Genomic DNA, 21,247 nt, shown 5'->3' with positions numbered 1-21,247 from the left:
CATTAAACACCGAATAACAGAAGTATTGAAATTCTAGCATAAAAGGCATGTAATTAATGTAAACTAACACGAAAACCGCATCAAAAGTAACTAAGGGGATGCATAAATATGTATATAATTATGAATCATCAAACTCCCCCAAACCATCTCTTTGCTTGTCCTCAAGCAAAACATCACACAATACAAAATGCAATCATACAAAGGGAGAATAAACAATTCAGAGCTAATGTTGATGCACAACAAATCCTAAGCTATCCATATCTGTAACAAAGTAATGACCAAGGTGTGCCAACAAAACAAATTCAAAGGCATGGGTAATAGAAAACGCAGCTCAAGTCATCTTACTATAGCTATAGACAAATGCCAAATATATTTCGATCTTGCAAGACAAATTAGTCGGATTCTCGTGGATACGCCCATGCTCATAAGTATGGGTGATTTATGTGTGAAGATAGAAAGAAGTAGAAGCCCTCACTCAACTTATGAAATATGCATGCAATCTAATGTGATAGAAATTTCTCCAACTAATAAGCATTCACAATATAGATAAAAGTGCATATAAAGGACAATAAGGTGGAAAATGGGTTAAAAGGATAGAAATGGTTTGTGCCAATGACACGTTATGGATATGTGGAGTTAAGACGGTAGTCGCAGCGCTAAACCAAAACCAAAACCAAAACCAAATCTATGATGACAGATACAAATAAACCCAACTTAGAGAAATAATCTTGACTTTAATAACACATGAGAGACAATAGAATTACTCTCCAACAATGCATTAGACTCTAATAACCAACCTTCTGTTCCCTTAACAAATGACAATGAAGCACATATTTTTTTTTTCTTTCACTTTTTTTTTCGAATTCTTATTTTGTTCTTTCTTTCCTTTCTTTCCTTTCTTTTGCTTCATATTTTTTTTCTTCTTTTTCCAATATAAGGGATACAACACAATTGCTAAATAATGATCTTGTTATACCCACATGACAATAATAAGTCCCAACCCAACCATAATAGCAAAATAGACATGATAAACAAGCAACTGCGACTGTCCCTATAAGGTAGGCAAATTCAAGATTGTAGCTATTAGATGAGATATAAAACGGCTACAAAGATTCAAATGGGATAACAAAACAAGATAATGTAAGGCTTATTTGAACGGGTTCAAATGGGTTAACAAAAAGTTAAGAAACTAATGTCACACTTATGCAGTTTGATATTACACATTCCACAAGGAGAAACCACATTCAAGCCTAAATAACAAATGAGACCAGTTTATTGATGTTCATGGCAAATCAATACGGTCAAGACTCGAGTTATGAGCTTTGTTTTCATAAATAACGGGTCAAAACTAAGTACATGAACATATTGGGATTCAAATGCAAAACCAAAGCAATTTAACATCATTGTTATTTAATTCACCAAAACTCGACCTAAAACAAAGTAAAAACATGTTTTTGTAGTTTGATTTTTTTTATGGCTCTTTGATTTAAATGCACACAACATAATTAAATACTCCTCCCCCAAATCTAAATGTCATAGTGTCCTTATTGTGACACATACAATATAGCAATCACACAACAAATTTACAGCAACCTAAAGGACACATCTAACAAGAGGAATGAGAAATAACTAGAGATAATACAACAAAAGTAGGTACAAGGAAAGAGAATATCGGGTAAAAGCGTAGGCGTTTCCCCAAACCAGGTGTAAAAATAAGGGAAAATAACCAACCATACAATTCTTATCCAAGCCAACTACGTTTCTGAACCAAAAAGCAAGGGTACTCGATCAAGCCTGGCTGGACTCGATCGAGTACTCATTCCAACGGAAAGTTTCCTGTATTTAAAAGTAAATTTCATGCAAGGCATAATCAATATAACTTAAAGCACGTAATAGTAAATCAAAAAGTATCGCATGTGCTACACACAGACATAAGTAGCGCCAATAAATAGTCCAAGCAAATAAAGGATTTTTTAGGTTTAGAGAATAAGAAAGGATATAGAAATTATTTTTAGATGGAGGACAATCCTCTATTTACTAAATCTAGGGATTTTCTCGCTTAAATTTGTTTTAGCTATATATTGGGCCTTAACATGTTTGGTAGTCATTCTTTAATATTGAGCTTAACATTTTTGCATAAACTATACAAATGTTTACCTATTTTATATAAGAGTTTTTTTTGTCAAACACAACCTTTAAAAAACTTTTTTTTTTCCAAACACCATCTTTAAAAAAAATGTTTGTCAAATACAACCTTTAATTTTTTTTTTGGCAAACACGACTTTTTGGCCGCTTGCAATGAGTTGACTTTCAATCTATATTTGAGATAGCAAACGAGGTCGGTTTGAGGTGTTCTTGGACTTGTGGGAGTACAGACTTTCTAGGAGTTGTCAACAAGGTGGCCAAATGTGACCTTATGTAGGGTCAATTGGTACGTAAAGTAAGGCTGGTCAAAGAAAGGGTTAGAAGTTTGTGTTTACAGTGGGTTGTTAGAGGGGTTTTCGAGGGTGTTTTAGTGGGGTTATGATATTTTGTTTGGTGTGAAATTTCAGCTAATCTTGCTTGTGACGAACTAATCTCGTCGCAAATTTGTGACCTCTCACAAAAAAAGTAGAGGGGACAAGGTGGGAACACCCCCCATGTGCTTCCCACTCACCTCTCAATGGGCATTTTGTGAGAGGAAACGGTACCCGTCACAAGTTTGTGACGGATATCGCCGTCACAAATGAGAATTTGCCCTGAAATTTGGTATGTAGATTGAAGGGAGTGCAAGGTATATCGTATTTGTTTTGTTTGTGGTGGCCGTTGGTTGCAAGTGGTGGTTCAAGGGAGTCAATTAACCCACGGAAAAATCCTACTTTAACTTACATCAAACTTATGTGACCAGCCTTACTTTATACACCAACCTACTTCTTATAAGGTCACCTTTGACCACCGTTGGAGAACCTGTACCCCCACCTTTTCAATGAGTTCAAAAACACCTCAAACCGATCTCATTTGCTATCTCAAATATCAACTGAAAGTCACCACATTACAAGTGCTCAAACTTTGGCCAAAAAGTAGTGTTTGACAAAAAAAAAAATTATTAAAGGTTGTGTTTATCAAATTTTTTTTAAAGGTAGTATTTGGAAAAAAAGTTTTTTAAATGTTGTGTTTGACAAAAAAACCCTTTATATAATTTTTATTTGTAAATATTTGTACAAAAAATATATTTTACGAAAGTATTTTTCATTGTTATACTATCATACTCCCTCCTGTTCTAAATAATTGTCCAATTTGTCATTTCCGTCTATTCACATAACTGTCCCATTTGCCATATTTGGACATAGTTTTTTACTTTTCCTACCCTTAGCTCATTTTCTTTATTTACTACCCCAACCACCCATAGTCCATCGTATTTAATACTTTTCATTATTTAACTCATACTCCCTCCATTCAACTCCACAAAGCCATTATGCTTTATCACGTTTGCCAACGCGGCTTTTACTCGACAAAAATCTTTAGTTACGTATTTGTAAAAATTATAAAAGTTAGATATTTTTAATGTACTCTTAAAGACGAATTAAATAAGATCTCACATGAATATATTTTCACTTATGTATCGAGAGAAAATTGAAGTTGAATGTCCGCTTGTGAATAGTGTGGAAAAGAGATAATGGCCTTGTGGAGTTGAATGGAGGGAGTATATTCTTACCCCTATATAATAATTTTCATTATTTTAACTATATTAATTTTCGTGGCATTATCCAAATGAGACACACTTATTCGGAATATGAGGGAGTATATCACAAAAATCACAAATTCTCATTATAGACAGGCCATTTCCGTTTATACGAAAAGACGGGCCAAATGTCACCACCTTAACGCCAAATGTCACCACCTTATAAACTACCTGTTGTAGCTTAGTAAATAATGGTACGGTTTACATTTGGTGTTAAGGTGGTGACATTTGGTGTTAAAGTGGTAATATTTGGCCCGTCTTTTCGTATAAACGGAAATGGCCAGTCTATGAGACCGACTGAACAAAAATTTCGACGGGATTATAAGACAAAGTGCGCGAGATTTTGAAAGTAGGATTCGGTAGGGTAGACTGGTAGTCTATTTTCTCAAGGCTTTGAGACCTACCACTAAGTCGCTGGCCGTCAATCGGTTTCGCTGCGATTGCCGGAGACTGGAGGTAACTTCTCTCCTTAAGTCCTAAATCATGCATAGTTTAAAGTACCAACTATTTGCTGCTATATTATGCAGTAATTAAAGTATTAAACATCTCTTTTCACCTAGAGCTGAAGGCTGAGCTTGCTTGACATCTACAATGAGGATGATCTGGACCTGGCGTCGTGGCAAAGGTTAAGCTCTTCCACATTTTTTTTTTCCTGGCATTTAAAAGGTACTATTTTTCTGAAATTTGATGCTTTGTTTGTTTGCTGTTTTCGCGGGGCGAAGCAATAACGGCATGGGCAGATTCTTTTGATAATTTTAGGGAAGTTGTAAAGGATTATCACAGACTGGACGAAGACGTTAAGTTTGCTGTTCTCAAAGCTTCTTCTACTGTTGTCTCTATTGTAACTCATGCTGGTACATTACTTTGTCTATTACTCCCTCCACCCCGATCAATTGTTGTCCTTTCGTTTTGGCACAAAGATCAAGTAAAGAGGAAAAGGCCATTAACTAAATGACAAGTGGAACAAATTGAAGGAGAATGATCAAATTACTCATCAAGTTCATTCTTAAAATAGAAAGGATAACAAATGACTGAGACACCCAAAATGGAAAATGACAACAAATGACTTACTTTTAGTTTTAATCGAGGTGAATTTACAAGAGTAATTCTACGTAGCAGTGGGATTTTAGTTTTTGCTTGTCTGGAATAGTTGCCTAGCTGGATTTCCGTTTGTCAGTGATCTTGGATTGTGGCATGTAGGAGTTAAGAGAGTATTGTAGATGGATTGTGGAGAGTTTTCTGGAAATGTGTATAATTTACTTTCTGTGCGAAGACGTGTCCTCATTTTAGGCAAGCAGCAAGCTCCCCCGTCTCAAACTTCGAGTCTTAAAGAGTCCGACTCTTAGATATGTACCCCATACCTGTGTACAATAGCCAGACTCGAGTTTAAGTAGCATAGTGGTGCATCATGTTATACAAGTTGAGTCCATGAAAAATGTCCATCTTCATTGATTTTTCAATTACAAAGGACTTATGTGTAGCAGCAAGCCTTTTAGTTTCTGCCCATCTGAAATGTTATATTTCTTTTGTCTGATCTTGGATTGTCGCAATTAAGGTGGGAAAATTCTCATGTTTGATACACTTTGGGATTTTTTTTTTAAAAATTATTGATGAGTGATACTAGACGAAATTGATTAGCGAACACGAAGGACATGACACTCATGAAGAGACAACACGGCAGTGAAACCAAAGTAGAGCCAAATGCGTAAGCTTTTAAGCCCGGGTGAGTAATCTTATCCACCAAAGAAGAATGTTGAAGTCAGGGTGGGCGTGTAGCACTTTACTCCAATAATACAAAAAATTCAGGAAGCGAAATTTGAAATTGACGTATAATCTTCACATAGCTGAAGGAAACATCGTACAAATTGCTAATATAACACTTTTTGGTCCCTTTCTTCCAAGCCCAAAGAACATTGTTAGCCTAACGAGGGTGAATCCAGCTCAAGCTAAAAAGAGACAAGCGTAAGTGTCATGATGACAAGACCCAAGGATCATAGGATATTATGAATCTTTGGGTGCTAGGATAAATTTGTACTCTTGGTATCTCTTGCTGCTAGAATCCTCGAAGGCTAAAATTGTGTTTTTTCCAATTCCGTGGAGAGTGGGTTTATGTTCATGGATTTCTGGATTTTGTTCAATTCAGTCGGGGTGTATGAACTACGTAAGGAACCATATCAATGAATTAATAGCCTGTCTTGAATGAGAATGTTGATTCCATAGAAAAACAGAGAAGATGAAAGGAAAACGCTAAATACAACTACCTTAAGCAATATTCTCTGGAATGTTAGTTAGTTGGTATCGCGTGATCACATTTGTCAATATCCCCATATTTAACTTTAGTCATTAAAATACGGTCTCAGTGACATAAGAGTGGTATGTATGGTTTTGGGATAGCTCATGACAGAAATTGGGCAAGCGATGTTAATTTATTCTTCAAGTCTTCGGTTATATTGAAATCATAAATAAGAAAAGCAACCATTAGTTTGGATAATGCATAAGACTTAGACCAATATCTGATATGAGTCGATATTCTATTCGGTCGCCAGTTATTGTGGAGTTTATAGAATGCTATCTACCTAGGTTCATTCAAAAAAAAAAAAAGTATAACATGATGAACACTTTCTAGTCCTAGGATTGGCCGACAAAACCCCAAACTTTAGGTCCATGCATGTGCACTCAAATTTGAACACTAGTAATCTTTGGAAATTTTGAAGAATTGATGTTATGACTCCCTCAGGTGCGAAATTGCTATTTATCGGCTCTGGGACAATCATTGAATATGATGAACAACAAGGCTTTGCTACTGTACTAACTTCTGCGACTCTCGTGCGAGGTGCTCTAGGTGCACATTCAATACCTTCTGATCTTAAGGTCAGTGGTGCGGTGCTGCCTAGTGCTTATCATGCCCTCTTTTGTATATTCGTTTCTGTTATTTTTTCCTCTCTCTTGGGTATGTTCAAATAATGCTCGAAGACTTTGCTCATCTTTGAGTATGTAAACATAAATTTTACTTATGGCAACTAATAATTATTTGTAAATATGAAACTTCGTTATCTATAATGCCAAAGCTGCTTTTTATAAGTAGCATAGACTAGGCAACCCAATGAATTAACGATCAGTCCCTTTATGGTCTTATGAATAATGATAACCCAAGTCTTCTAAACAACACATAGTTTGTTGAATTAAAAACTACCTACTTTTTTTTTTGGCCTTCTGCCCCTTTAGTCAATCTTGCATGAAAAACAACTTGTTGGGCTAATTTAATAGAATAATAGTTGAGAAACAAATATACATACCCAAACCCTATCATAGTTCTTGTTGCTATGTGTTTGGTTAACTTAAATTTTGCTTCCTGTTCGTGGTTTCCGTGGTTTCCAGGCTAGGTTTTCTTTGGTTTTGTGTCATATTTTAACTTGTAATCTTTCCATTGTAGATTGAGGTATATTTACCCAATGGTAAATTGTGTGAAGGAGAATTGTCCATTTATGATTTTTATTATAATATTGCTACCGTTAAGATCAAGTCTACCACACCTTTGTCAAGGGCACGTATACGCTGCATTGATGATTCTGTTGCAATGAACTTGCAAAAATCTGTATCCGTCAAGCATTCAACTCAATTCAAGCTTTGTCCTGGGGAACGCGTAATTGCTTTAGGTCGTGATTATGAGGATGCTCATGAAATTATGGCTTCACCTGGTGTATTCAGGTGTCATATTCTACTTATGCTGTTGTTTGATACATTTTATAGTCAATTGGGAGTATTTTGAGAGAAAACTCCGTGTGGAAATGTGAAATTATCCTATCTCATTGTCTTGCCAGAGTAGGATTATCTATTATATCTATGGTTGAAAGACAAATGACTAAATGTTCTCTTGTTTTAATTATTCAGTGCTCATGATTGCTCCTATGATTTCAAAGAACTATTCCTGACAAGTTGCGTGGTTACAAAGGTAGTATTCTTCCTATGCTTCCTCTCCCGCGTGAGTCCATGACACGATGAACCATATCAATTAAGATATATATTGGGTTGTCAAGTACAAGTACTCATGTTTCCATTGGTGCTTGTGCCCAGTGCATCCATGTGTATGCTTTTATGCGTCAATAGTTTTGATTATTTCTTCTATTGTATTTTTGTCTAATTATCTTACAATGTCAATTCATTGCAGCTTGCTGTGGGAGGCCCACTTATAAATTTCTATGGAGAAGTCATTGGCGTCAACTTCTTCGTCTCCCCCTTTAATGCATTTATACCAATGAATATAGTTGCAAAGTGTTTGAAGGACTTGCGTAGAAATGGGTAATGCTCTGTTTAGCCTTTGTTTAGCCTTTATTACTGTCTCACTTGCACAGCCATTTTCTTTTATAATATTCTGTCATAAACGACATCAAGAAAAGACATCAGAACATCATTGAGGGGAGTATCATTGCAATGCAGATTGTGTTATAGTGTATGTGGTGAACTGTTAGAATGTAGCTAGGACTTTCTTGATGGGCCATTGGAAGGTAAGTATGCTGGGTTTCGAGAAATGAACAAAGTTTTGTAGTGGTTTGGTTTCCTGTCTACTTTTTAATGTTTGGACTTGAGATAAATGCGCCTGAATGTATTTGGTTATGACAAAGACCTCTGTAGCAAGATCACATATAGCTTGTTTGAGAGGTAAGAAATGGATTAGTTTCTAAATTATATGAAACATTGGGAAGAAAATAATTGAGGGGAGGTCAACTTCCTTTTCCTTAAATTGAAGAAATTTTTGACTGGATGAAAGCATTATGGCAAACCACATAAGTAGCTAACCAAACAAAAGAATCCTGCCAATTCTTTTTCTTTCTCTTTATTTTTCTTCCTTTTATTTCATCTTTGCGTCCGCTGTTTTCCAATCAGATTTGTCGACAAACTAGTGTTAAGTGACCTAATATTACAGTGTGAACAATTCAAAGAAACAATGCTTGCTTATGCACTGTTTATTTTTGCTGACAAAAAGAGTAAATTAGAAAGGAAGAGGTTGTTGACCTTGGAGGTACACATTATCTTGCAAATTGTTGGTTATGTTCTGAGTTGTTGTGGATTATAACTGTATAATAATATGAGTTCCTGGGAATATTGGTGTCTAACAAGCTTGGTTAAGACTCATGTTTTAAGCTAAACAATTGAGCTTGAACACAACTTAAGCTCACTTATATGGAGCTCGAGCAGAACCATACATTGCTTATTTATCTTTCTGCTTAATTTCTTTTTGTCTTACATGCTTAAAATATGAACAAGGTATTAGGGAATATAGAGTATAATACTTTCAGTAATCTATTTCTATATTTCCTAGTATTCTATTCTATGTTCCATAATACCCTGATCCGTACATCTTATTAGATGCTTGATAGAGTTTTGTCGTGTGAGGCAACAAAGCATCCACCTGGTAGTTCGAGTTGGTTGAGAAGCTAAAGGGGTATCCTACTGGTAGTATAACTTTGTTTTAAAAGCATGCATGATGGAGCTTGATCACTGTGTGGACATTTGTAACCAGGGGCGGGTCTAGGATCTTAGGAATGGGGATTTGACAAAAAAAACATATACATATAGGAAAACGAGACAAAAATTGAGAGAACACTAGCTGTTTTATTTCTTTGAGCTTCTGTTTAATTGATTCTTGACTCGTAGTCGTGTTTAATTGATTCTTGACTCATAGTATTGTTTGATCTGTTTTATTTCTTTGAGCTTCTGTTTTATTTCGATTTTCAAGTCTACGCTCAATGGCTTTAGTAAATCAATGGTGTGGTGTGTTCAGCTCATTGGTCATCCCTATAATAGTGATTCCAATCTTAACCAATCAGTGGGACTTCATTCTTTCTTTATTGTTAATGACCTAGACCCCAAACTTAACCAGTGTTCAACACTACTACATATTAGCTTCAATTTTCAATCTAATACTACCTCCGTTCACTTGGATTTCAAAGTTCTTTTAAAAAAACCCTCAAATACATTGAAAAATGTATAGAATCTAAGTGAGTTAAGGGAGTATTTTTTTCTGTTTGAATAGTGGTATTAAATTATCTAAAAAGATGGCAGTCAATGTTTTTCTTTACTGTTGTCTCTGCACTTGTGTTTTTTTTTTTTTTTTAACTTCTGTACAAGTGGTCTGAAATCTTTATCCTTGGGGGAAGATAAGACTAACCATATGTGCTTCTGTTGTTGGTTCATACTTTTTTCTGCTTGCATAATGGTTCTGTAGATGGCATTGTAATTAGTGTTTCCAAACCTTTTCATAATGATCATCTTTACTTTTCTACTTAAGACAGCATTTGTATTGGCTCGCAGGCAGGTTACACGGCCTTGGATTGGAGCAAATATTGCTAATCTTTACTCAGCTGATCTGGAAAAGCTTGATAAGCTGTATCAGGAGTTCCCTAATGTTTCGACAGGAGTAATTGTCAAACAGGTTTGTGAAATTAGTATTGGATTAACTCGTTGTAATCTGCAGTTGATCTTTCCGGTGAAAGTGTGAAACCATAGTCGTAACTGTCTAATGCGAATTTGATTTTTTAGTCATTGATTAATTCTGACAATAACTGACCTAGACCCTAATAGAACAACTCGAATATGACCCAACACCTCTCCAACCGTGACTTGATCCTAAAAAACCCCAGTTGACTCAAAATGACTAATCTACATAAAAAAATGACAATTTAGTCATATGTCCCTTTTTAAACTGACCCCATGATAACACGATTTGAAATGACCTGTCTTGAACTGACCTGAAATGACCCGATACCTGAAAAAGAAAAAAAGGTAAACCTGAAAGAGAGACAATAATACGGTGAGATTAATGACCAGGGAGAGTCGTTAGATGTGAGAAGCGGAGGAACGGGTGTTAAGTGACATGTTAACTCTTTATTGTTTTGTATTACGAGAACTTGTTTTATATTACTACTCTTTCATTGTTTTAGTTACTTCCTTCCCAGTTTAATTGTCTACTATAGGAGGTTTTATCTTTAGTGGCAAATTTGAGTCTTAAATCTGACTTTCCTTCTCAGCATACCGCGGCTAGGGTTTCTTATTTTCTTACTATGAATATATGAAATATTACATGATTAACCAATTGAAAGACAATATTTTAACAAGCAAATCTCAAGGGTCTCCATAGGAATTATAGCGTTTCCATTAGAAGAAATACTTGTCTAGTTTATGATTGATTGTATGCATGGTTACCGAATTCGCTCGGTGCCCTGCGAATCGCGAATTGCTAAAAGCGAATTCTATCATGTTGCTTCCTAAAAATACATATAACACACATTCTATAGGAGCGAATTGCGAATTGGTAAGGACGTATCCATAGCGAATTCGGTAACCATGATTGTATGTACATTCATCATTCATTATATTCACTTCAGCCTTTACGTCTACGATAGGAAGTCAACCATTGAACAAATCAAGAGGCTAAATTATTAATGTGTAGTTGATTTATGAGAAAAGAGGAATTGTGCTGGAATCTGAGCATTGAATCAGTTAGTGTGTTGAGTAATACCAAAGAATGAAATGACTCGAGAAAAATGAGAAGTTTGCTCAAGTCTAAATGACACTTGATCTGCAGTAAAAGAATGCACACAGCGGGTTTCGAACCCGCTTGACAACGATGCTGCTTTTGTCCGGCATATTTCTAGCCACCAGGCCAGTTTTTTTTATATAATTACGGAAACTAGAAATTCCTTATACCGTACTGATTATAAGGGGCTTGTGCAACTGCACTTCATGCACGGTGTCTTAGCCGCCATGGGCCCATGGTTGATAAATTGTTGGAGAGTGAAATGGGACAACATGTTGGGGGTACATCTTTTTAGTTTGTTGTATACTTCTTTGTAGATATCTGGCAAGTACATTTAATCACAGTTTCTCGTCTCTCTCCATTTTTTCATCTTGAAAAGACTCTTAAAGGGAATCCATTTAGTTAAATGACTTTGTGATGATATATGTATAGACATGAAGGAAGGGTTGCCCTGAAACTTTTAAAGAGGTTGAAAACTTTCTTATACTTCTAGAACAATAAGTTGTTCGGTCTATCTAGAACAATAAATGTTCAATACTACAAAATATTTCTGACATTCAGTCAGATGTATAGGGGATTATACATAGGTTGTTTTGGGTAGTTGGCTGTATATTTGTATTATTACTTTATTAGGCCTCATTTGGCTTCCTCAGCGTTGATAGGTAAATGTTCTTGTTGCCATACGGCATTTGCTTTACAACTTTGCCATGCGGATGTATTGTACCTAGAATTCAAAAATCAATTAACCTGCTAGAGTAAATTAATAATTACACCCTTTTACATACCACTTTTCTAAAAAAACTCCCTTTTATAAACTTTTTAATTTAATAATTTAATCCCCTCAAATGTTCTCAGGTAAAAAATTGCACCCATTTTTACTTTCAGGTGAAAAGTCATTTTTTATGACCGTTATGCCCTTGTGTTGATATTTAGACAACATTCATTTTTAACTCTTCCCTTTTTACTTTTCACTCATTTTCATCGACATTCAAAATCAAATTTTTAACTCTAAAATCTCCCCCAAATCTGGGTTCATAACCCTAATTTGTGTGCTTTAAACTCTAATTTATATGGTTTTAAGTCTAATTTCTGGGTTTGTAACCCTAATTTATGTGTTTTTAAGTCTAATTTCTGTGTTTGAAACCCAAATTTCTGGGTCTTTACTCCAAATTTCTGGGTTTAAAATCCCAAAATCTGGGTTCAAAACCTTAATTTCTGTGTTTTAAACACCCGGCGCTAATGTATTTAAGCATCCAGTTTTAATGTAGCACAAAAAGAACAAAAATGGCGTTGTCCCAGCACATCAACATTACAAAGCTTTTCGTAAAGGGTAAAAGAGAACCAAATGAATCAAGCAATGACAACATGAGGATTTTGAAACTATCAAAAATCTAAGGATAGAACGCAAGCTTCCATGAGTTTGAATTTCCATGATTTTTAAATACACGAGGCTTTGTAATGTTGATTTCCCCTTACAAACTCAAAGACGGCCAATGATAGAACGCAAGCTTCCATGAGTTCTTTCTTCAGCCGGGACTAGAATCCTATTGTCGATTGAATTCAAGGGGAGCTCTTCTTAATTGGGGAAAATCTAAGAAGAGGTGAATAATGAAGAGGGATGAACATTATCTTAATTGGGGAAAAATCTAAGAGGGATGAATGAAGTGAAGAGAATAAGGGAGAAAGGACATTGAGTATATAAACGAGCAAAGAGGGGCAATTTCGTCATAAATTTAGGCTTTAAAACAGAAAATTCGAATTTTGACGGAATATGTCACCGGAATGTGAAAATGGGTGCAATTTTTAACCTGAGAACATTTGAGGGGAGTAATTTATTAAAAAGTTTATAAAAGGGAGTTTTTTTAGAAAAGTGGTATATAAAAGGTTGTAATTATTAATTTACTCTATTCCCTCAAAAAAAAAAAATTATTAATTTACTCTAAAAGAAACAAGCTGACGTATTGACCCGTTTCTTGCTCACATGTTTTTAGGAAAGTGGCCACTTAATGCAGTTTTCGACACTATTTTCATCACGTGTCATCCAGAAACAACTGCTCCTAGTTCGGAACATAGATGTAAAGACTAAGTACATCTGACCTCTGTAACCTCGCAATTTACGAGAGCCCTTGGTGGTGGTATTATTGTATTCCTGTATGGTAACTATATGGTTATTGTTCATTTGACAAGTTTACAAATGCAAGTGGTCTTCTATAAGGCTGTTGACGGTGTACAATGGTCTTAAAATAGCATCTGCACCTCACTTAACGATAGTACTAATAAATGTTGTATATAAGCTAATATAAAGCCGTTGTATGTCGTACAATGTTTTTTTGGGGAGTTTTTGTTTTAATTCATGGACCTGACCATCCGGGCCCGGTTCGCTCCGGGTTGGGTTAGTTCAGTTGTGTAATACATTTTTGGCGGGATTGGGCCATTTTTTAAAAAGAAGACAGCATAGCCTTACCATCAAGTATAATGGTAATTTTGCTTTCGGTGTTAAGCTGGATTCTTGAGAACTCTTTATGAAGTTTCAATAACTGAAGATACATGCGTAAGCAGGCGAGCTTTCCTGTGGAAGCTGAGTCACATTAGTTTGCTAACAAATAGAAATATTATGATTCATTCATGTTTCTTATATTAATGGACGTCAGGGATGCAAATATGCAATGGCTCGTGTCTGGCCCAGACCCAACCGCGTGTTAAAAAAAAAGGGAAGAGGTAAAACGGGTAACATGGGCATCATCTTTTTGTTTTTTGTTTTGCTAGAAAGAGGACAAGGATTTCCCGGTTACTAACATCACCAAGAAGTCCAATTCATTGGATAAACGGTATTGGAATGCCTTAAAGCAAGCCCAGCTATAATTTAAGAAAAAGCTAGAAAAAAAAACTTTATTTAGGACATTATCTTTATGTACATTTAGTCAAGACTGGTTATTACAAAGATCTTCAATCTTAATCTTTGTAATGATATCTTATCATTGTCCTTTCTTTGCAGGTTACTGGGAATAGAAATATTGGTTCTCGGAAGAGGACGAAGGTGACTACTAATCATTGTCTGTACTCAACTTGTGTTTGTTATGTTGACTTAATCTCAATTGTATCAGCTTCCTAACTGGACATTCTGGTCTCCAAGGAATTGGCTTAAAGCGACGGCTGTACTGCAACATGTATGTGTCACTTACAATTCCCTGTACTATTTCATTTTTTATCAACAGAAAAAGATGATAGAAGAGTGAAAGTCCATGTATTTTGGTCATAGTTTTTAGGTGGCTGCATTGTCTAGTTTCTGACCTGAATGTAAATAATTTGTTGAGTACAACTTGAATAACGCGACAATTTGGGCTAATTAAGCAGAGCCTTGTTTTGAGCTTAATTATTATAGCTGGAGTAAGTAAAAATAGTGATGTTCAGATCCTTATGATACTAAAGTAAAGCCCATGTCTATCACAGTAAAGCGCAAGTGCTATAATACAATTTATAAGACATCTGTTCAGTTCTATAGGCGTTTGAGATACAGTATAGACCTTTAAAAATTGTCACTGTACTGAATATTTGTAGAGGCCCATAATCATGTCATACGATCTTGCATATGTATCTTCAAACTTTCGTCGTATTAAGTACATATGCTAAGATGGTACGATAAGTTTGCGATTTCAATATCTTGGCAAATTGTTTGCTGTTTAGGTATTTCGGCTTTTTTAAATCTAGTTACTGGAGTCTGTTAATAATTTTTCTGCAGAACCGTAAGAAGGAAAAGATGAAATTGATACAAGGGGACAGAAGAACCATTAAAAGAATACTGAGGAAGTGGCGGGTACTGGTTATGTGAATCCTTCCCCTATATAGCTAGCTTCTTCAGTGATGTGTTGTTTTTCAAGCATTTTTTAGAGTATATATATATGCCATGAGTTACATCGAGAAATGGAGAAGTTCTTTGTTGAAGAGAAATAAAAAGCAGAACATAACGCTTGGGCTATGATATTTTATTTCAAATTTTCAATGAAATGAAGCGATAACTCCCTATAACAATTCCATAAAGATTACTCTTTTTTTGAAGCAAAGGAGAGTCAACTAACTACCTTTCTCTATTCACCTCCCTTATTCAATTTCTTTTAGAAAGCTAGTGGTCATACTAATGACATTATAATCAAATGAGCCGGCTCACTGTGTGCTTATGAATTGTAGATGGAACCAAAGTCTCCTGCCTGTGTTGCTGGTCTACGCGCTAATGACATTATAATCGAATGTGATGGAGTTTCAGTAAAGAGCCATCTTGAGGTACTTTGCCTTGCCTTTCCATGGGATTGCAAGTGACTGTTCCTCTTTTATATAGGAGCCGATATGGTGCAGTTTTGAATTGTAAAGGACACGTCTTTTTTTATGCGCAATTTATAAAGAAGGCGAGAAACATCTCCACTTTACTCTTGTTTATCTTGTATTTGATGTGCGCTTTTGATGAAACAGTTTGTTGAAGCATTGTGGGACAAGGAAGGGAAACCTTTAGAGGTGGTGCTTATACGACCAGGTTTTGGGAAACAAACTAAGACTTTGACAGTCGGCACCTCCCCAGAAATGCCCAGGCAAGATTTCTGAATGCACTTCTAGACTTGTTGTAGACGTAGGATAGTTACTGCAACAGTCAGGTTCATTGATATTCCTGGTATAGTAGATGCTATAACACATACAATCAGACTTAATTCGCTGGAATTCTTTGATCTTAAAGGGGATGTATTGTAATGAATACCAATTTCCCAGTGCTTCTAAGGCTCCCAGCCATGGTATTAAATTTGGGCCTTGTGAATATGTGATGGCGTTGGTGGAGAGGCTGTTTCCGGTCCTGCATGCAATAAGAGAGAAGGAATAAATAAAACTTAAGAACACACGGAAGTGTATTAACCTAAAGATTGTTGGACAATACCTTGATAATCAATAGTAGACTGTTGGAAGAAAATAGTAGTAGTAGCTCAGTGCTGTTCGTGATTATTTCTCAGTTTTGTTTCCTCTGATTATTATGTAATGAATGTTAGCTGCATCACCCTTACTCGTGTATTATATCTGTAGGTGGTGTACTGGTTCTGATGCCTGTCGGACACCGTATAGCTACTAAGAGAAAGGTATTTATCCTTCATCTGTTATTGTTTTATACCGAGTATTAGTTTTGAGTTAGGTTGGAGTCGATAATTAAAAAAAAAGTTCTTATTTTAAATTCCGTTTTATTGAGACTAAAACTCCTTATTGAGAGTATTCACAACCGTTCTCTTTCTTGACACAACGAAATTGTAGTAGTGAAGTTTTATATGGAAGGACCGTCTCACAGCTATAGATTGTGTATATATTCTTATCGATCTTGTGTATCTCTAATTCCAGATGGCCAGCATCCTGGTGAGAAGTCAATCGAATAGACTGAGGGTTGAGACTGATTTTGTGAAGAATGAACCAGCCTAATATTTATGCCGAGCAATTCTAATCATTTTTCCAACATAGGGCTAATTTTATGTTGTTGTAAAGGATGATTCATGTCAGCCGACCCCAAATCATTTTGGTATTAAGGCTCTGATGATGTTGTTGTAGGGCTAATTTTTGTGTTAGAAAATCAGGAGCTAATTTATTGTAATTATTATCCTCTTAATCCAAGTTGGTAACTTAGGTAAATATCACTATGGCTTATTGCCTTTGGTTAGCAATTTAGCATCCCTAGCAAATTACACATGAAAATACCAATATACCCTTCAGTAATGATGTACTCCCTCCTATTCTAAATAACTGTCCCATTTGCCATTTTCGTCTATTCACATAACTGTCCCATTTGCCATATTTGGACATGGTTTTTTACTTTCCTACCCTTAGCTTTTTTCTTTATTTACCACCCCAACCACCCATAACCCATCATATTCAATACTTTTCATTATTTAACTCATATATTCTTACCCCTATACAATAATCTTCATTATTTTAACTATATTCCTTAATTTTCGTGCCATTATCCAAATGGGACACTTATTCGGAATAGGAGGGAGTAATATTTATTTATGGATTATCTTTAACGTTTTCTTTTTACTTTATTTTCAGCAAATTAAAGTTGATAAAATTTAAAAATTACTCTCTTCCTCTTCCAAATTCCCCAAAAATCCCTAAAACCACCGGCTGGGGCCTGGGAGAACATCAAAATTCATCCCTTACTCCAGAAATTCCCCAGCCGGTCATGGCACCGGTGGCCGGCCCACCGGCTGCCAACACCAAATCCAATCTCACTTTACCCGTTTGTTGCTCCCAGCCGGGCGGCCCATGAATTTCAGAGGCCCTGTTCCAAATATTAAGTTGAGGTCCCGAAATTATTAATCGCCATTTACTTGAGGTCCTAAACGAAAATTATTAATCACTTTTCATAGAGAGAATTTATCACGAAGTAAACGAAAAAATAAAAATTTGAGAAAAAAGAGGAAATGCTATGATTTATTTTAAAACACAAATTATATAAATAAGACGATTTTATATCATAAGACGGTTCACTTTTGTAAAATAACTTTTCATTTATTTGTAGTAAATGGATTGTCTTTTTATACGATAAAACCGACTTACACAATAATTAATATGGAGTATAAATATAAATACAAAGTTGAAAGATGAAGATCCTAATTGCGGTAAAAATCCAAAATGGTGAAAGAGTGTATAGTCTTTGAAGTTTGTGCTCAACTTAAGAAGAAGAAAATCTGCCTGATGCACGTGTATTTGGGAGGGAAACAAAGAGGGTGTAGAGTGTAGACTAGCATAGTAGCATGTAGACTTATACGGAAGTAATCCACAAAGAGAGGAAAGGCCAGTCATTTTCATTTAATAACTTGTAGACTTATAAATTGGGCTTAGATTGGGCATAATAGCATGTAGACTTATAAATTGGGCTTAAATTTTGGGGCCCTATTTCCCCTTGGGTCCCTGTACTGAGAACTGCATTGCACAACCTTTGGGCCGCTCCACCGTCCGTTGACATCCTCACCGACTCCCACAACAATTCATTTCGTCATTTCTTTCCAAAGACTCCCCAGCCGGTCGCCTTGCCGGCAGCCGATGGGTCGGCTCCCAGACCCACATTGTTGCGATTTCAGTGTCTGTTTCCCCTTTGCTTTGTTGGTTTTGTTTCACGCGTCTTTCACCCTTTGTTTTGTGCAACGAGTGATTAATAATTTAATACCACATCCCCTTTCTATTATTATTATTATTATTATTATTACTACTATTAGATTATTAGACCACTAGTATAAACACTCTCACATAATTTAGACCACACTTTAGTTTACCTAAGATTATTCTACCCTCACTCACATTAGATTAGAATAATTAGTCTCTCATTATTGTAATAAGAATCCTAATATTCTCTCTTTAATTTTCTTCAATAAAAGTTGTAATCTTTCTTTATCATTAATTTAATTCCTCTTTAGTTTATTCAAGTTCTACAATTCTCATTAGTTTACATTTAGATTAGTGGGTTGCAATTTGAAAGAAGAGATTCATCCTCCTTATTTCAATCAAAGGTTCCTCCTCTAATTGATATTGGTATAATTCTCATCCTAATTTCATGGTTTTGTTCATTTGTTGACATTTCCTCATAGTTTGATTAGTATAATCTCCAACATGTTTTCTTGGATTTATCTTATGAGAAAGTTTGCATCTTTGTTTGTGGTTATAAATTCTATATGTAAGTAGTCTTTTAGGCTATAGGATGGAATTTTGATAAAGGGAGACTATAATCTTGAGTATTTGCTTATTAGTTCGTCATGCACATGTGATGTTTGTGAAAATGCTTGAATGAGAGTTTGAGTAATTTCCTTATCTTTTCTACTTGTTGAGTGAGAGCTCGATTAGTTATCCTAGAATTGCATGATAAATTGAGGGAAGATTGATTAAGTGAGGACTTTATCGGTTCCATCCTAGGGTTAGTCTTATATCGAGAGATTAGGACTTTCCTTGCATTTATTCTTGATTTTGTCAATCTATACTTGTTTCTGTCTTTGCCTGCATGAGTGAACCCGATATCCTAGTCCCGTTAATTATCTTATTTGCTTGTTTGTTATCTACTTTCCTTGTTTTAGTCATAGGTTATAGTTAATTATCATCCAATTGCTTAGATTGAACTAAACTAGAAATAGACAAACGATTTGAGATCCATAATCTACACGACTACTTGTACACTTGTAAGGTTATAAATATAAAATTTCATCAACACCGAGGTAGTTAATAATAAAGTACAACAAACAAAAGTACTTTAAAGCGATTACATGTTTATTATAATTAACCAAACTGAAACTTAATATAAAATAATATACAACTCGCAGCGGAAATAAACAAAGTGATTAAATAATCTATGTGGTCTAGACTTCTAGGTAACTGGCCGAGTCCTCACGCATCCCCATAAGCTCCTAAGTCAGCTAATCTTAAGTACCTGTCAAATCTGCTCCCCAATTACGGTTCATCATAGGTGTTCACGAATACACTGTCAACCACGAGGTTGAGTAGGATAAAATACATCATAATAACCAATTAATAATAATCTCACAACTGTCAATATGCCATATTACAATTTCAACTGTCCACGTTATCCACCAGAGACTAAATCTGGGGCCTTCCAATTAATCACACACGTTATCCACCAGAGACTAAGCCTGAGGCAGTCCAATATCCATTCACATTATCCACCAGAGACATGGTCTACAGAACCAGCCTGGAGCCGTCCAATCATTCATAATTCCAATCTCAACAAAGTATAAATGTAATATACTATACTCAACTCAATTCTCAACAATAGTTCAGTCTAATAACGATATTCCATCTCATAATGCCATATAAATCTCAACAACAGAACTCGTCAACAATTACCATATCACATGCTCAAGCCATCTCAATCAAACATATAGTTAAAATGAGTAGATTATCATACCTCGTCAGCAAATTATAACGCAATCCGAGCTAATCAACTAGTAGCACTCTTCAATAAAACCGTCACCTAACAATTATAATAATTATTCAATATCAACTATTTAACTTTATTTATAATTCATTATTAATTATCATATTTTATTCATAACTTATTATTATTAATTACTATTACGGTATACGAAAAGTCGAAAACCCGAGTCAAACTCAACTTAAAAACCCGACTCAAATAAATAAAAACCCAAATCCATTAACCAACCCATAAATTCCCGTGAAAACACCCACAACACAAACCACATACAAACACGTCAAAACCGTGTTCAACACCCCCCCTCCCCCCACCACCACCACCAAAACCCGTCCTTCACGACCCCCCTAGCCACCATCAGCTCCACCTACTGCCACCTCCTAGTCCGCACCACGACGAACACCGGCGACCAAACACCACCAGCCAAACCGCCATCATCAACCCATAAATACCCCCCCTAACATCCCCCTTCAAAAACCCCGACATCTCAACACTCAACCCCCGTGTAAATAACCCCTCGCCAGCACCACCGCAGCCACCATTACCACATCTGGCCACCAAAGTTGACACCACTATCACACGGTGACTCCAGGGGTGGTCCCTTTTCCCTGATTGGTCAACAAACGAAATAACGATGTTTGTCTTAAGACGGTCACGCACAAACAAACATGCTCCCCTGCTTTCCCCTGTTTTTTTGCGAATTCCGGCAACCTCCACCCGAAACCACCACCAATAACCACCCAATACCACCACAAACGTCGACTAATCACTCCGAGTCCCATCAATCCAGACCCGAGTTTGGTCAAGTCACAGCAGGAGGTTAACCCGTGTTTATTCGAATTCAACAACCACACAAACACCCACGAAAATCCGGCCACCCACCGTGCAAACCACAATCTTTAAACAACCCTGACCACCCAAAATGGTCGACTAAACCCAAGGTACCACCCTAACCCAAACCCAGGTCAGTCACGATTGGATAAGGGTTTAAAACCATATAAAACACGTGAAAAATCACATAAGCAACCACACA

The 21,247-nt window shown here is 36.0% G+C and overlaps 1 protein-coding gene across 2 annotated transcripts; it reads left to right on the top strand.

Moving 5' to 3' along the window:
* The first annotated feature begins 3,985 nt into the window (after nt 1-3,985).
* LOC141611479 (uncharacterized) lies at nt 3,986-16,942 on the top strand. Of its 2 annotated transcripts, none has more exons than XM_074430023.1 (15): nt 3,986-4,177; nt 4,282-4,346; nt 4,444-4,575; nt 6,459-6,592; nt 7,155-7,429; nt 7,613-7,673; nt 7,890-8,020; nt 10,034-10,154; nt 14,254-14,295; nt 14,363-14,425; nt 14,998-15,072; nt 15,444-15,536; nt 15,723-15,838; nt 16,320-16,372; nt 16,626-16,942. In XM_074430023.1, the coding sequence occupies exons 2-14, from the start codon at nt 4,313-4,315 to the stop codon at nt 16,363-16,365; spliced, it is 1,323 nt and encodes a 440-aa protein (XP_074286124.1). In that variant the 5' UTR covers nt 3,986-4,177; nt 4,282-4,312; the 3' UTR covers nt 16,366-16,372; nt 16,626-16,942. The 2 variants fall into 2 exon arrangements, with proteins under 2 accessions (XP_074286124.1, XP_074286125.1); XM_074430024.1 differs by having other exon boundaries at nt 4,085-4,177; nt 4,249-4,346.
* The last annotated feature ends 4,305 nt before the right edge of the window (nt 16,943-21,247 follow it).

This window comes from Silene latifolia, chromosome 11 (assembly GCF_048544455.1).
Source record: "Silene latifolia isolate original U9 population chromosome 11, ASM4854445v1, whole genome shotgun sequence".
Lineage (NCBI taxonomy): Eukaryota > Viridiplantae > Streptophyta > Magnoliopsida > Caryophyllales > Caryophyllaceae > Silene > Silene latifolia.
Note: the sequence above shows the minus strand (reverse complement) of the source record. Positions and strands in the feature narration are given on the sequence as shown.